The sequence below is a fragment of the Opisthorchis viverrini genome (assembly GCF_000715545.1).
Source record: "Opisthorchis viverrini unplaced genomic scaffold opera_v5_43, whole genome shotgun sequence".
Taxonomy (NCBI): domain Eukaryota; kingdom Metazoa; phylum Platyhelminthes; class Trematoda; order Opisthorchiida; family Opisthorchiidae; genus Opisthorchis; species Opisthorchis viverrini.
This window is the reverse complement of record NW_008751699.1, coordinates 133,085-149,761: the sequence shown is the minus strand read 5'-3', so window position 1 is coordinate 149,761 and position 16,677 is coordinate 133,085. Positions and strand designations below refer to the sequence as shown.

The following is a 16,677-nucleotide window of genomic DNA, read 5'->3' as shown; positions in this document are numbered from 1 at the left end:
CACAAATCAGTCAGCTGCGGGAAATTAGGTCGTATATTTTAATAATGTGGAGAAAACGCCCGTATTTTGATATTTGGTTCCGGGACCTTAGTTCTTTCAGGCACCACTGAACATATGCCTCACCTTCATTGGGCCTCAGTTGTTATGGTTGCCCTGCTTCACAAAAGATTGTGGGCTTACGCTTCTGCTGTGTTAATGAGGACATGTGGACGGCTTAAATTCGAAGTAAGAACTTAGCTAAAACGCATAGTAAACCGAGGAATGCATGATGGACTGATCAGACTTACAGCCCGGTAATAAACGATCGAAGTTCGTGCCCAACACACAGTATATTCCACATTTACATCTGCTTCTTACAATCCGGACTGCAGAAGCCGACTTAACACGACAGCATTTCTGGTACGCAGTAGAAAGCCGAATGTTCGTGCAACAGACGCTAATCAATACAATGATGTTAAGCTACGGTAGATTCGTAGCGGGGTTCAGAAGTGAGTAGTCATCAAACGCAGATTGAGCATGTCAGCGTGCGTGTGTGTGCGTGAGTGCAATGGATAGAAAATGAGTAACAGAAAAGACAGTGATAGGGAAAACGAGTACAAGTGTGAATAAATGCGGGGCAAATAAACCGGTCTACGGCACCGAAAGTAAAACATGTGCAGCAAACTCGATGCGCCACCCTGTCAAAGGGTAAAAATGTGAGCCCGTCTGATGTGAAAGGCCTCTTTATGATGCAGTTCACTGTTTTCCCTGATTACTGTGACAGATTTTAGGAAAAATGAAACTACGTCACGCACCGCAAACATGGCCATAGACCACATGATATAACTCTGACTTTCGGTAAATTACGAGATAATTCGGTGAAACATTTCTTTGTCATACCCGGCCTGGTCTTACGTTAAAGTATATTACCATTTGTAAGTTCACCTCCTATCATATTTTTCCTGTAAAGAAGCTTGATTCCTAGCCAACTACGTCATTTCTATGACTGTTCATTCATTTCCTCAGGTGGAAAATATCACGCATCAACTGAATAACACCCGACAATACTGCAGTGAACTGGAAATGCGAATCAACGATATGACTCAACGTCTGGGGGCTGCGGAAGCAAAGGTATATTTTCATCTATTTAGATGACTTGCTTTTATTCACAACTGCTTCCGTCAACAACCACATCTTTTGACACCTGTACATTTAGGAAATTTATTGACGAGATTTCGGTGTGTTTTGTTGTCTCAATCAGTTTGGGCTTTTTTTCTCGAAATGGATGTATTTGTTTCTTAATATTTTTGAAAACGCTGATACCACGACGTTCTTTTATCACAAACTTTTGTAATTTTAAGCGGACTTCGATTGATACCACCAATATGTCAAACACTGTAACATATGTGTGATAAATGTTTTTTTTTCGGATTGTATCGGTGAGTCAAACAAGAAGGTGTGAAACCAAAATTACATACTTCATTTTGGTTCGGTTTTAGACTCAGAAGCAGGCGACTGACATGCAGAATTACCAGCAGCTACAAAATGAGTGTAATTCGCTGAGAAACGAACTGAAAGTGAAGGAATCTGAGGTGAGTTGAACTTTTCTATTTAATTTTAGATTGATTTATCATGTGATACCTTTTCTGTGTGAATACCCGTAAAAGGAATGAGACCTTCGCTGCGGAGTTCTTTATGAGAAAACATCAACTGAAAAGTTTCCTTTAAGAAAATATACTGCGATATCTGGAATGTCGTGCCAACTGAAGCATGAGGCGGCCTTTGTGCAGCACATTCAGTCGTAGAATAGCATAAACGAGAGATTCAGTTGAGTCTCTCGTGAAAACCAAATTGATTTGCAAATGATTGTATTAGTCGAAAACAGTGCAATTTGGGTTCAATAGAACATACGGTTGACGGAAACTCGGGGACTGTGCCTACCTGATGAGCCCCAACAAGGGCTAGACCGGTCGTGGGCTATCGAAGAGTTTTCGGCAACCTTGTGAGTAGCTTACTTCATGAAAAATCAACTGAACATGTGCAGGCTATTGGACAAGGAAGTAAAACTCTCAGATGCATCTTGTTCACTGAATATCCATCTTCTCTTTGAATACGTCTTCCTGAACTTTCCTGGATATTCATTGACTGTTACACAATTGCAAGCAAATGCTACAGAGCGACTCCACAAATTTCGCAATAGATCTCACTTTTTAAGAGACGCAAAGCGGATTTACGGGAAAACATACAATTCGTATATCCCATCAGCAGTATCCACCTTTACACCAGTAGATTGGTTTCCCATGCGCACTTCTATCCGTGATTTGCCCAACTGCTTCTTCCTTGGATTGATTGGTTAACTGTCTAAAGGAAGTCTATCAGTCAACAACGTGCTCATTGTTCTCTTGCTGAGAGAAATTTCCGTCCTTTATCGCAACTGCTGGCTCATGTTACTGTGCAATCAGTTTCTTAGATTTAGCGGATAGCAGTAAGTTGAATTGCCCCTCCCTGAAAAAGTTCAGTCATCTAATCGGTGGGTCATTGTATCTGTTTCAATTTCTGGTTACTGCACTATGGTTTGTTTAAATCACAAGTGCACCAGAACGAACAGCATTTAAAAGAATGTATGCATGTATATATGTATGTATTGTGTCCAACGCTGGTATACCACCCCTCCCTGCAGCTGAACACTGTCCTCACTATACCCGTTATTAGAGTAGGGTCCCTTAAAGCAGAGTTTTTAGTCCCGAAAATGAATACTTCCTCTATGAATGACTTGGGCTTAAACGTGGCTTGTCAGGTGTCCATGACAATGTTCCATGACAGCAGTGAAGTTTCCCTGCCTACATGCACGTCGCACACAGACGATACGATCGGAAAGTAACGGAATTTAAGATATGGATAAACCGACGCAGGATAACACGATATTCCATGAGTTCCCAATGACTGCATTTTATTTTATCATTGTAGAATCCGAGCAGTTTGACATAGCGGATTCGGCATTCGCTGCCATACACCCAAAGTTGGGATGCAGATTGATGAGGGAATACTGAAAAATCATTATTGATACAGACAAAGGCTAGGTGACAAACGGCGTTCGGAACAGTTTGGGTCAACGGAAACTCAGGTTTTGTAAAACTATTAAAGGAGTGTGTGATTAGCAAAACCAAACTGTAGTACTTTGCGGGGCTGTTGAGCATACTGTTAAGCAGGTGACGTTGCAGCCAGTCTAGTAAGAAAGCAGATACTCTATATTATCGTTTATTGTTGAGGAGAACGAGCGATACATGTGGAAGGGTGTGCACGAGGAGACCAGGAAACGAGGGAAGCGTCCCATTCAAGAGCATGCGATCACTAGTTTTCAGTCAGTTGAGATGACCTTCAACGTATACAAGATGGCTCGGTGTGAAAAGAGTACGAAGATCAGTTATTGAAGAAAAGATAAGTAAAGTTTAATGCTCTTCAAGGCACAGTAAGCGCTAGAACGGTCAAGACTCGCACGTCAGCTACAATGCGTTCCCTTCATATTCAGGCGTGAAAGTCAATGGCGAGAATGAACACTAGACACCACATAAACATACCGTACGTGCGTAAGGAGGCCAAAATGCTGAGCAAACGCACGTCACTGGCTGTGACCTTACGGAGTCGCAGTGTAACAACAGCCTAGGTGAAAAGCACATCCCTCCGTTCGTGAACCAAAAAATTAACGTCATAATCGATGGTAAAGAGAACTGTGATAGTGAGGGAACAATTTTCAACGTCGTACTTCTGCTTTTTCTCATCCCACACAGTACTTCTGCTCCCGCTCAACGCCATACATACCTCTATGAAACCCGCTCTGCGCTTTCGAACAGTGATGAAAGATTTTGAACGAGATGCTCTCAATTTCTTGAAGGCGATGTATCCCAGATAACGGAGGCGTTCCGCGAGTTCCCTTGCAACCCGACTACGACCAGCACATTGAACATCATGCATGATCCATAAGGGCTGCATAATATGCACCAGATTTCCGATTGACTACAGTTTCGGCGACAAAAGATCATTGGATCACGATACCTGGCCTTTCTAGTTTTCCCTCCGCGTGTTGCACTGGACCTGGATACTGCTGTTGAATTCCTGAGGAAACAAGCAATCCGGAAACACAAACCATAGATTCGTAAGAGACTAGGCCATTAACTCGTGGTCATAACCGCGATCGTGAACGCTGCTGTGCAGAACATCGCCCCCAAGTGACCAGCATTTCTTCCTTGGTGTTCACATGCGCACAAGGAAATTGGACTGGAAGGCTGAGCTCCCGCAAAACCTTAATGCAGGGTCATTAATCACACTACTTAGTTCTTGTCACTTCTTATGTAGCATCTTTTCCATGCGCCCTTTCCTCTATACCGGGATGGTTGAACTAAGCCTTGGGATACCACGTCGTTTACCAGTGTGTATGTAGCTGATTGGGATGTACTTTGGTGGACGCATCCAGCCTTGAATAAACGGCCAGATGTAATTGTCCGACCTTTTGAAGGTGTTTCGGTAGACGTGGCCGAGTACCACTAAACGTGTCAACCTCGGTATCAGATAATTCCGCGCGATCTCCATTCTTTGATGCTGCTTTAGTGGAACATGCGTCACCTCATCGATCAGCAACTGCCTCTCGGTGGTTGTAGACTCCTGTCACTTTGACAGCAAAAGGGACGCCCAAATATGACACAGTTTCTGTTGGACCCAGATGACTGACGAGTTCCTAGTCGATGCAAAAAGGTTCTACTGGGACCGTGGTCACCCCATATCCCCATTAATCACCATCATTCCCGTCTTTTGGGTGGTGAGCGTCATGCCAGCTTTCCCCAGTTTGAACGCAGCAGCTTCAATCTTTAGGGAGAGCCAGCCTTTCAGCTCACACAACCCAGTTGTCAGCGAAAAAACATGTCTGGTTTGGGGGTGAAATTCGTACAAACTCAAACGTGGGGCATGTTCGGTAACTATCCATCAGGAAGGTCACATTCCTGACAGCAACCCTTCAATGCCCGAAATCTACTGAGACTCTCAGCTCCGCTAGATGTTGGCCAGACGGACAACGCCCCCTCAATATGCAGCTCTTCACAGCCTTGCATCAAGCCCAGACAGCCCGAGTCAGCGTTGATCAAGGTCGGACAACACCCCCGCAATATGCAGCACGTCACAGCCTCGCACCAAAGCCAAACGTGTGCGTCAGTATTGGACCGAGTTCAGAGAGTGTCCATCCCATAAATTGCTTGAGACCGTTGTACATTCGCACTCGCTTGTTCGGAATGTAGCTGTTGTGTTCCCTTTTGTGAGTCTTTTTCTCCGGCACTAGGCACTGGAGCGGGTCGGCAGCAGATACCACAGATTGGCGAATCAGCAGATATAACACTATCCTGCGTCAGCTTCATGGGACAAAATGCACAATATATCAATGTACTTACCTGGGTTACATATCTACGCCAGCCTCCAACACGCGATTCTCACTAGCGTTCACTGGTTACAAATACTCAGAATAATGACCAATTCAAATCCATGAGGTTTCCCTAAAAATGGCCGGCTACTCGTCGGACTTTCTGAAACCGCGAACTGCTTCAGTCAAATCTGGGACTTTATTGCCTAAAGGGTCTGGTTATCCAACGCCTGTAGGATGAGTTCCATTGGGATTCTTACACACCTTCATAAACCACTGACTCCGTTTTTAAATACCCATTATTTCTCAACATATGGGTGTTTTCTTCGGAAAACTAATGCGATGAGTTCGCGTGCATGAAGGGTTGTACAAAAACAGCTCCAGTCATAATAAGACAGCAGTCTACGAGTCGGCTGCAGATGTCAAGTATCTGTGGCACTCACTTTAAAACGAAAAATTCATTTCATTCTGAGAACAATTTTAGAAAGCATCTTTAAACGGTCCAACCAACTTGAGGTTGTAACTGAAGTAGATTGCATCAGTCGTCTACCTTGATCGATATAGACTTCTGAAGCTTCCTCTCCCACTTGGGGACGTTTCCTCGTGAGGAAAGATTAGTTGACCAGAAGGCAACCACTGCACAACATCAGAGCTCCGGGTCTGTGGCAATTACAGCGTCACTGAAGACATTTAGAACTGTCCCTAAGATTGATGAAATCCCTGGACAGCACACTGCTGATTTCACTCTTTTTGAGACTTATCCATTCCTCGAATTTTCCACTTGAACATCTGTTGACTTCATTTTTAGTCAGTTGTGAAGCCCAAAAGGTTTATAGGCGGCTGATTGTCACAGTGGTAAATTGATGTATTTCGACTGATGTCATGTCGGTGATGATAATGATGATGATGATGATGTAGTAATAGTTGCATGAAATCGCAAATGAAACCTTCAAGGAATAGCCCCACAAGACGGTGGCACGTAATGTTTTGGTAATGTGCAGTCTAGTAACAATCATTCATTTCTAACACCCTTTCGGTACCTAGATGCCATGCTACCAGGAAAAAGCATGAGATACTGTCAGTTCGTCCAAACCTAGACAGGATAAGTCGAGACACCAGGGTTGGGTTCGAAACACGACCTCCGGGTCAATAGTTTCGCGTCTTAACCATCAAACTATTTCGAAATTAGTCTTGTTGGACGGAATATTTCAACGAAATCGTAATTATGATTCCATGGATCGTTTTCTGAATGCAAGGTGTATTGTGGAATTCATTTCAGATCCAACAGCTGTCTGTTCAGCTAGATCAGCTTAGTCGGGAATATCAAAATCAAGAACGTAACATGGAGCAAATGACTATCGAACTGAGTACCGCTCAAGCACAAACCGCCGATGCCAGAAGAGAAACACAACAACTTCGTGACCAAATATCCCGAAGACACAGCCTCCAGTCGGATCGGAAGCCAGATGAGGACACCGTGCAAGTGCTACGTGAGGAGATTAAAGAGACTTCGGCCGCAAAGCGGCACCTCGAAGAGCAGTTGGATGCGTTACAGAACGATCTAGAAGCTTCCAGAAGGCAGCTCGAGGAGAAGACGCAAACAATTGAAATGCTGGAGAATACTAAGGTACGAAGACACCCCCAGAATTTCTAAAACAACTTAAGCGTCGATTTAATTTGATTTCCAACCTTTAAAGGAAAAACTTGAAAACCTATCGGACAGAACGTTTTTCCTTATTTTCAAAGCGATATCGCTTTTGGGAGTTAGACTTGGTATTATTCACCATGTTGAGGACTTACTGAGTCAGCGCTCATTACTGACGGTAGATTGCATACTGTATAGACTGTATGTTGTTGTCATATTAGCTTTGCGTTGCCCAACAATTTATTGTGGTGTTTAACTTTCTCATGGCACTTGTATCAACTTTAACATTTTTCGCACAAGTTATACTGTTTATTGCCATCCAGTCAACTCCTCGGAGGTGTCAGCAAACTCTTTACTACCATTTAAGTCATGGTTATGTTCCGAAAACGGTAGCGAATATGTAGTCGGATACTGAAAAGCCAAGCCACGCGATTGCTTTGTTCCTGCTCGGGAATCCTGGGGAAGGCTCACAGGGGCCCTTTTTCCGAAGTGAATTCACTCTCTTAACCACGGATCACCGGTCCGCCGACCGGTTCGTCGAGCTAGTGCAACTTCAATTAGGTGTTAAGATTGACACAACACTTCAGTGTTTCAGACAACTCCACACCATATCGAAACAGTTTGCAACATTCAGTGCATCTGGGCAGCACGAGTTTCGATTCGATGACTTGTAAGACCATTGCTCAACCTGGATTAAATCTTTAAACCGTTGCCAATAAGTAATATGGAGAGATGAATGAAACCTCACCGACGACCAACCCTCTATTTGAGGCACATCAGTTGGTGTAATTTTCCGAAGTTGTTCACCAAATTGTATTTAGAACTCATGTATTCCATTTGGATGAAAGAGATTCGAATGTACCTCCGACTAATGGCGCTTCTCCAGTGCAATGTGAACTCAAAAGCTGCCGAACTACTGCCACTTGTAAGTAATATGTGAAGACGGTTGAAAACCTCTATCTGCTACGCCTGTTCGAAGTTCAAGTTAGTAGAGTCCCACTATTTCAATTCGGTAATTTAGTGAAAATATGTCCGAATCATCCACTTACACAAAATGGATGGGAAATTTGAGTTCGGTAGGTATAGCCTTGCAGCTAGTGCGGAAAAGTGCCGATAAATGAACAACGTTGACATCTCATGTGCTTGGTCACACTTAGTCTCATGGTGTGGTGTACTCAGTCACTCACCAGAATTGACCAAGTGATTCATCAAATGCGAACTGCTGCTGATTTTAAACAAGGATGACACGTCTGCACCATACTTCTCGACTTTTAAGCATATACTGACAACTCTCAGGACAATGTTTCATGTGAACTTCGAGACTGTTCAGCTAGATGCTTTATTGCTGATTGTGCCGAGGCACACCTGGCGCGCCGATATTTTTAGAGTTGCAGTTCTGTGGCTGTCTGTTAATCCGTTTTTTCATCTGTTACTTAGTCAGTCACTCATTTCTTGAACAACCCGCCCCGTACTTCAGTATAGTGATTCCAGCTACTACAACTGCATTCATCGAGGATAAGGAGAGTTGGTGAGTGGGAGTCACGCATTGGAGGCGAGGCACCAACCAGTTCACTTACGTAAAATCGCTCTGTTTGTTAAGTGAGAGTAAGAGAACTACGAGAAGACCATAGTTTTGGTGACTGCGTAACGTAGCCATTTATCAAGATACTTAACCACTGTTCTGTCTTGTCGTGGGGAACCCATCCGGGGAGACGGCAGTTAACAATCCCAGTGAACTGCCCAATGAGGGCCTTTATGCTTCGTTCTCAAGTCATGGAATGAACGCCCCTGGGTCATCCTTCGATGCATGGCTTGGTGAAGAGAGTCATGAATTAGATTGTTTTGCTGTATACTAAAACAATAAGAACAAGGAGGACGACTGTGGCGTCTCCAACCTCTTGTGCAACCAAGACTGCACTCGCACCATGGATAAAATAATCTACCCATCCCCATAAAGACTAAAATTGACCGTATATTTGTGAAACTTTGAGTTACCATGCTACCAATGAGCTCCTTCGCTCGGGCTTTTAACATTAGCTTTAACATTAGCTTTTAACATTATTCACAGCGAACAATATTGATGAATGTCGGTTTGCATGCCTGTATATGAAAACCCGGTATTTCTACGATTGGTTAAACAAACCGTGTGTTTTTGATGGGTTTTACCATTCTTTAAGGAGCGATACTTTGATCATTCCTGAAAGTGTAGTTTGACGTTTTCTAATTAGCTTCTAGAGGGTTTTGGCTGACTTGACTGTTACCTTTCTGCCTACGCTGTTTTCTTCTCAACTTTATTTAAACTCCATGAGGAAATTACGAACGGTCTGTTTACCAAGTCCTACCGTTCTTTCAAACGCGACGCAAAAGTTCACTGCCCAGCCAGTGGTCTGTACCAAAAGGGCTGGGACGTGCTGACGATCCGAAAATAGTTTCCGTATTCGACAAGTTGTGGAGGCCAGACGATTAGACCGAGCAGAAAGCCCAGTTAGTGTGTGTGTGTGTGTGTGTGTGTGTGTGTGTGTGTGTGAACAACTGCGAACAATCACATCGAGAAAATTCCGATCCTAGAAACGAAGCGCTGCACGCAAGCAGTACGATTGTTCCAGTCTTACAGAAAAATTCGACTTTTTGCGTTTCCAAACACTTCTTCTACAGTGCGACTGATTATTAACTCAGAAGATGACCGGTTGTTTTGCTAATCTTGGCTCCAAGATTTGCGAAACTCTAACGGTCTTAGAACAATAAGAATATTGATATAATGTCTTTTTTTGATACCAGAGGCTTACCTCATAATTTACGGATGCTTTTGGTCAGTTGGGGAGTATATTGTGTTCTCATCTCCTGCGATTGATCCATTTAGCTCAAGCAGTACCAAGAAGAGATAGCGAACCTTCAGCGTGAACTTCAATCGGCTCGATATCAAATCGAAAATCTTGGAGGACCAGTTGAGCCTGGAACTGGGGCCAGGGGATCGGTGAGTACTGTTTGACTGTTAAAGGTGGTGCCGCGCCCAAGATTGTCACATTCAATATTCTATATTATTATATTACTGTCTTATGTTAGTAGTATATATGCTATCGTTGATTATGGTATCGTAATATTGTATGCTATATATATATATATATATATATATATATATATATATATCAGATAAACCTGATCCATAATCAACCTGAAAATTTTGTTTTCCCAAATCTGAAAGCATCCACTGTCCGCCAAGCCCTTGAGATTTCCCAGGTGTGATGGATGGTTAGCCACGCCATGGTCACCTGTTGTTCAGTGATGGAAACTATATGCGCGTATGTCCCGTTTCCAATAGGAAAGAAGTTTCTGTTTTAAACGCATCTTATATCTTCCTTCCAGTGAGTCAGAGTACGCATATGCAGGCTGCAAGAAAATCAGCAAAGGTAAAATCTCCCAATGTTTAGACAGAATTTCTGGCACTGCCGAACTAGTGTGGCGAATTCATCTACTGTCCTGCGAATTCAAAACTTTCTCGGTTCTTGTTTTGGTTTTGATTTTTCTGTTCAAGTAACACCAACTTCTGAACATTTGTATTAATCATGGCAACCTCTTATTAAAGAATATTTTCTCCTAGATATTCGGTAAAACACTTGGAGCATTTTTGGGGATAAGAGCTGACCGAGATGGCTCAGTGGTTAGAGCGCGAATTTACTGACCGGAAGGTTCATGGTTCGAACCCGACCTTTTCTTCTCGACTTCCCCTGTCTGAGCGCGGGAAACCTGGCAGTATCCAATCCCTCGTGCTTCCTTCTGGTGGCATGGAGGTTGGGCACCGGAATGGTGCTATAGCTAAAAGACAGCACCGCCAAATGAACTTTATTCTCGCCCGAGTATCGTATTCTTTCGTTCCGTACTCCTCAAAAATAAACCATGCTTTCTCACAGATACGTGCCGTTAGAGAAAGAATAGCACCTATCCGCTGTTTGGAGGTACACAGTGTATACGTATTAGACATGCCTTAAGATCGCATGCAGGGCCTTATCGAACTGGTCCTTTTTTTACTACACACTATTTCCTTATTTATGCATACTATTTCACTTTTATATTCAAGCCACTGAAGGTTGAGATCGACTCATTGAAACGTGAAATAGTCAAACGGGATGATGCGATCATTCGCATGGAAAAAGACTGTGTGAGTTTGAAATGATTGTCCTTTTCAACTGACCCTTGTTTGATTGACCAGACTTAGAGGTGAACAATACGAATCTATTTGTTGGATATGGGAACACAGACGTCTTTGTAATGCACAACTCATAAGATTGCTGAAAACTCCTCGACAGCCCACAACCGGTTTTGCCCTTCTCGGGGCTCATCAGGTAGGCGGAGTCCGCGAGTTTCCATCAACCTCATGTTCTACTTGAAACCAAATTGCACGAAATTAGCGAATTTGTACTCATTTGCAAACTAATTTGGTTTTCCGAGGGACTCACGTAGAACCCAGCTGAATCTCTCGGTTTCGGTGTTTCTAGGCAGCTGAATGCACTGCACCAGGCCACCTCATGTTCCCGTCGCTACGATATTCGAGCTATCGCGATACATATATAATTTTATAATGCACTACTCATAAGGCTGCTGAAAACTTCTTGACAGCCCACGACCGGTTTCGCCCTTCTCGGGGCTCGTCAGGCAGCCGCAGTCCCGGAGTTTCTGCCAACCTTATGTTCTACTTGAAACCAAACTGCACGAACTGAGTGAATATACACTCATTTGCCAGTAAACATCAGAACCGAGAGATTCACCTGGGTTCCAGGTGAGTTTCTCGAAAAACCAAATTAGTTTGCAAATGAGTATGTATTCGCTGAACACAGACATCTTTTGTTGAAGTCGAGGGCATTGCATTCCGAGAGACCCCATGAGTCGTAAAAATCCGCGAATTGTCATTGCGGCGAAAATGCCTATGAATGTCCATTTTTATGGTTTTCTTTCCTAGTGATTTTAGTATGGAATTATCCTAGCACGCTATTCTCACGAAGAGCAGTGTGAAGCTTAACTGGTGTACAATGCCAGAATGTAAATGACCGACTAAAACCTGAAATTTACTGTACTGTTATAGTATGTGTACATGAAGTAACAAATTTAATTTAATTTACTAAAATTTGATTAAATAAACCGGATACTGAGGAATAATCTACGAACGCAACGGCTCACTGTACATCTTGAAAATTCCAAGGCATCCAAAGTTATCTCAGTCAGGTTTGTCAGAGTTTAACTTATCAGTCTTGTTTTCATTGTTCTGCTGATAAAGTCTTCAAACAACGGTCAACCGTGTGGCAACTTGGTCAAGTACTGGGCTCCAGATTGTCCGCACGTGCCGATGCAAATGCATTTGTGTGAATCGTGACACGTTCTTGGAAGAAGCGATTTCAGGAATGCACAATTCATTAAAAACGGAGCAACACTAAAGATAACACGATATCACTGTTATATCTAATACAAACTACGTAAACGACAACCTATGGTAATGTACAGTTCCTCGCTTTTGAGGACTTGTCCCACTGGCCACGGCGCAGCGTGAGGGCTGTAAAAAACGGTTGGATGCGGACTTGACAGTGTTCAACCTTCATTATTTACGCCCTTTATTGTCGCTTGCAGTAACCTCTCACAACACACAGGACAAGCTCTTGGTGTCTAGAATTTGGCACCAAAGACGTGAAGATTCGTTGCATAATTTGTTGAAAATTCATAAGTATAAACACACGGTCGATGCTCATCAGCCGCGTAGATTGTCAAGGTAATGAAAAGACAAAACAGAGTAGCATTGATGCACAGAAAATTTCGCCGCAAAGACCTGACAATTAACTAGAAAAATAAGGTTCACAAACAGCATTTCGACTCCAGTTCATCTTACAAAATTTATGACCAAGTGTGGAAAGACTAAGGCGAAATGTAGTGTGACGGATGGTCTGCTAATTTACATGCTCCAACTTTACCCAGGGGAACTGGACGGTCGAATGCCTATTCCCTCGGCTGTGGTAAAAATATGACTATTCTCTGTCCTTGATTGTCTTCTACCAACACCTTAAGTGGATCAGATTACGGTAAAAACTATGATTGACTGGTCTGAGCAGACGAGATGTACTCTTGCAACACTGTCGTTGCTTGAGGAACCTTTAGGGTGCCTTCTTATGACATAACTTGTTCCACAGAAGCGAGAAAAAGAACAAGCACCGAAATACGACGTTCGTCTCAACAGATCGTGTGTTCTAAACAGCGACTACTCCATAAAACCAATTTTTCCCTCCTAATTTTGGTGCGCCTGCACGTTGCTATGCCCCCTAGTGTATGTTTGCCATCTAAAGTGGTTTCGCATGGGGATAAATAACTGGTGGTAAAACGATTTGGTGTTTTTTTCCTTCACAGACAATTGTACCAAAAGCGAAAGATTGCACGTTTCACTTGGATGCCGCCCCAGAATATCTTAGTGGTGTATCGGTGAAATCCATGAGACGACCCGACAGAAACCTCAGTGTCTCAGTGGGTATCTGTAGACGACTTAATATCCGAAGAAGTTTCTTTCAACGAATTGAGGGACACGAGAGACAACTTTCCATTTAGGCACCTTTCGATTTATATGGAGACGAAAGAATTCTTTTGGTGTCAGGACTTTATTCAGGACTTTACTGAGACACCAAAACGGAAGTGCTAGTACACTTTGATACGGTTTGTGATTTATCACAGTCAAAATGAGAGAGTTTATGCCAAGTAATTTAACTGACGTAAGTCTATCTCAGCATTTTGTTACCGACTTTTGACACCTACCGATAGAACTATACAGAATTATCTGATCAATAAATCTTTTGTTACACATCAGTAGTGAAACCCGACTCAAAATCCTGCAATATTTAGACTTTATTGTCCTAATTGACGGGTGCACGCTGAACAGTGAAGTTAACAGGCTTGCGGCCTGTAGGGATAATAAGAACTACCTAGGATTTTGTACGATCCCCGCTGCATACAGTTATTCCGTCGCCTTTCCTCCCCACCACTTCAGCAAGAGAAACATCTACGCCGCATTGATGCTATGCAGGCTCAATTACGTCGTTTCGAAGAAGAGACTGGGAACTTGAACAAAGTGCTGGATGAACAGCGTGCCGGGTTGGAAGAGCGCGACCGTCTAATTCGACAGCTGCGATCCAATCAGGTGAGTGGCACGCTGCTGCGATATACTTATCATTTGTTTTTGCTATTGTTTAACCTGTAACTAGCTAGCGACAAATAACGTTTTCATGAGTCATTCAAGCTCGATTGGCCCTTAAGGACAGTCATGGGTCGATCTTTTGACGCTACCGGATAATCGGATTGCCGGTTACTTAAAGGTGAATCAAGCGGCTCAGATTTAATCAAAACAACTTGATTGAGCTTTACTTAACTTGGCAACATGCTGGTGGGATGAGCGATCAATCTAAAGGCCCTGTCATCCAATTTTGAAGGATAGAACGCATATCTACAGCCTGAAATTCCCATTACATTAGTGCGAATGCACGTATGGTTGCACTCCCGATTCTATGAATATTCCAGGCAATGGAGTCAGTCAATCAATCAGCCTGTGGTGGCTGATTCACGCTACTTTTGAACACATTTTTCAACGCTTCTACGGTAGTAGGAACGTCAGAGAGAGGTGGTTATCCACGAAAAATTCTGAACATATACAAAGTAATGTAGATACTAATGGTTCTCAAGCTATGGACTGGCTCACTCGCTTCCCAAGAAACCAACGCAGCCGTCCTTTAGAGTCATAGATTGTCAAACAATAATCGTTCACCACGCTTTGGCACCCAATGTGTGTACATACATACTTTCAGCTTATCCTGCAGTCTCGGTACACTTTTACTCAAATCGACTCGGCTTCTGTTGGCTGTGGTTTGACCGGGTACCTGTCCGTTATCTCGCCCTAGTCTGGTTTTTATTCTGTGTGAACTGCCGACGTAGTACACAAAAAACACAGTTGCATCAAACTTACCCTAATGCAGATGGGCTTGGTTGTTTGATATTAGCCAGTCTGATAATGCATTCGTTAGGTAGAATCGTGAAACGATACTACTACTATTTTCATTCTTGCCTGTTGGAATGTACGGCTGGACCACATGTGACAAAAGAGTGTTCGTTTGTGGCATGAGTGCGTCACGTGACATTTTGACGTGACCGTATGGGTCATCGGGGTAAATGTTTGATGCAAAACCCACCGTATCATGGTGTAACGATCAACAAAGGTTTGCGTGCAGTTAGCGGTATCTTTGTCGGTAGCAGGCGGTTCAATCAGTTACTCGATTCGGCTAGTCTATGGAAAAAATTTTGAATGGGTCAATCATCATTTGGACGCCAGATGCCGATTGCGATTGGCTCTTTGTCCAGCCTACTTGTCTGAAAATCCACGAGAGCAAACTCTTGGTCTAGACGTGTCCTACAAGTCGAATACATTTGAGGTCAACATTTCTCAGCGAGCTTCCTGCACTTTGGAAAACAACCAGACAATCAACTTGGCTAGAATAAATAAGTGCTATTCAGACTCAAGTACTCACCATGTTCAATATCATCTAAGTGCGGTTTTAGCATCAACTAATTATCAACAGAGGCTTCATCCTGCAAGTGAAGTCAGTCTACTTCAAAGCACTCTACACAATGGTCTTACCCCTGTTGGTAATCAGCAGCAATGCATACCTCCCAATTCGAACGCGTTTTCATTTGTCCAGTGGTTAAAGACCATACCGTCCGACTTGCAGCTAGACAGGATTTAGCTTGTCTTGTCCCTCGGCAACTATTTCAGATCATGCGGTCACGTGTTGGCTGACTCCTCGAATGAGTGGAAGGCTCCTGCACCTTGTGAGATGCGTTTTTCTGAGCGATTTACTTATGAGTTGGTTGTAGTAGGAGGATACATGGGATATTCCCAGGAATTTTTTTAGATGCCCACTGCTGATGATTTCCAACGAAGGTGAAACAACTTACCTTTCTCTACTGTTCAGCATAGACCCAGTTTCATTTGTATACTGAACTCGCTGTTGAGATTTCACATTTTTACATCAAGCTGTTAGTTGACTGTCCAATCTTGGAGACTGAAAGCATAACAGAAGCAAAAACTCCTGTTATCTCATCAAGTTGAGTAGTATGCGCACATCTCTAGAATTGTTAGCGTGTTCTATACCCACAATCTGCAGACATTACAGATTCAACTGGATACTTCTAAAGCCAACAAGCGTTATCCGATATGGTTTGTCCTCACGCTGCATCGCCGACGGGTGGGTTACCTCCAAATCGCTTTGCTGACGGGTCCCTATTACGTTCATTATATGAAAGTTAGTACAAACCGTTAGAAAATAGCCAGAAAGTTACCCTGAATTGCTTTCTTGACAAGGATTTTGCAGAAGGTAAGCCCGGTCGACAAGACAAGTTCGGGTCCTCTGAATTTCCACGAAACCCTCGAGAAGGTGAACTGCCCAAAACAGAATCGAGGATTCTTCCTGCCCCCAAAGTTGTTGATTTGTCCTTTAAGAGGAGACATCCCAGTAGGAATATCCTAAGCCAGTAATCCACGCTTGCTGTTCGACTACCACTTTAATCAGTTTATACTGGTTCACTACCACTATATATATATATATATATATATATATATATATATATATATATA

General features: G+C 43.1%; 2 protein-coding genes across 2 annotated transcripts in view; both read left to right on the top strand.

Moving 5' to 3' along the window:
* Window positions 1-1,989, top strand: part of T265_03134 (hypothetical protein) — a gene marked incomplete at both ends in the record, with an annotated part of 98,484 nt that extends 96,495 nt beyond the window's left edge. The window contains 3 exons of the mRNA XM_009167547.1: window positions 1,006-1,110; window positions 1,479-1,571; window positions 1,945-1,989. Of these exons, the coding sequence (XP_009165811.1) occupies window positions 1,006-1,110; window positions 1,479-1,571; window positions 1,945-1,989 (243 nt within the window). The remainder of the gene's footprint in view (window positions 1-1,005; window positions 1,111-1,478; window positions 1,572-1,944) is intronic.
* A 3,068-nt stretch (window positions 1,990-5,057) lies between these two features.
* Window positions 5,058-16,677, top strand: part of T265_13171 (hypothetical protein) — a gene marked incomplete at both ends in the record, with an annotated part of 19,870 nt that continues 8,250 nt past the window's right edge. The window contains 6 exon segments of the mRNA XM_009167592.1: window positions 5,058-5,260; window positions 5,265-5,317; window positions 6,640-7,010; window positions 9,889-10,002; window positions 11,104-11,184; window positions 14,044-14,193. Of these exon segments, the coding sequence (XP_009165856.1) occupies window positions 5,058-5,260; window positions 5,265-5,317; window positions 6,640-7,010; window positions 9,889-10,002; window positions 11,104-11,184; window positions 14,044-14,193 (972 nt within the window).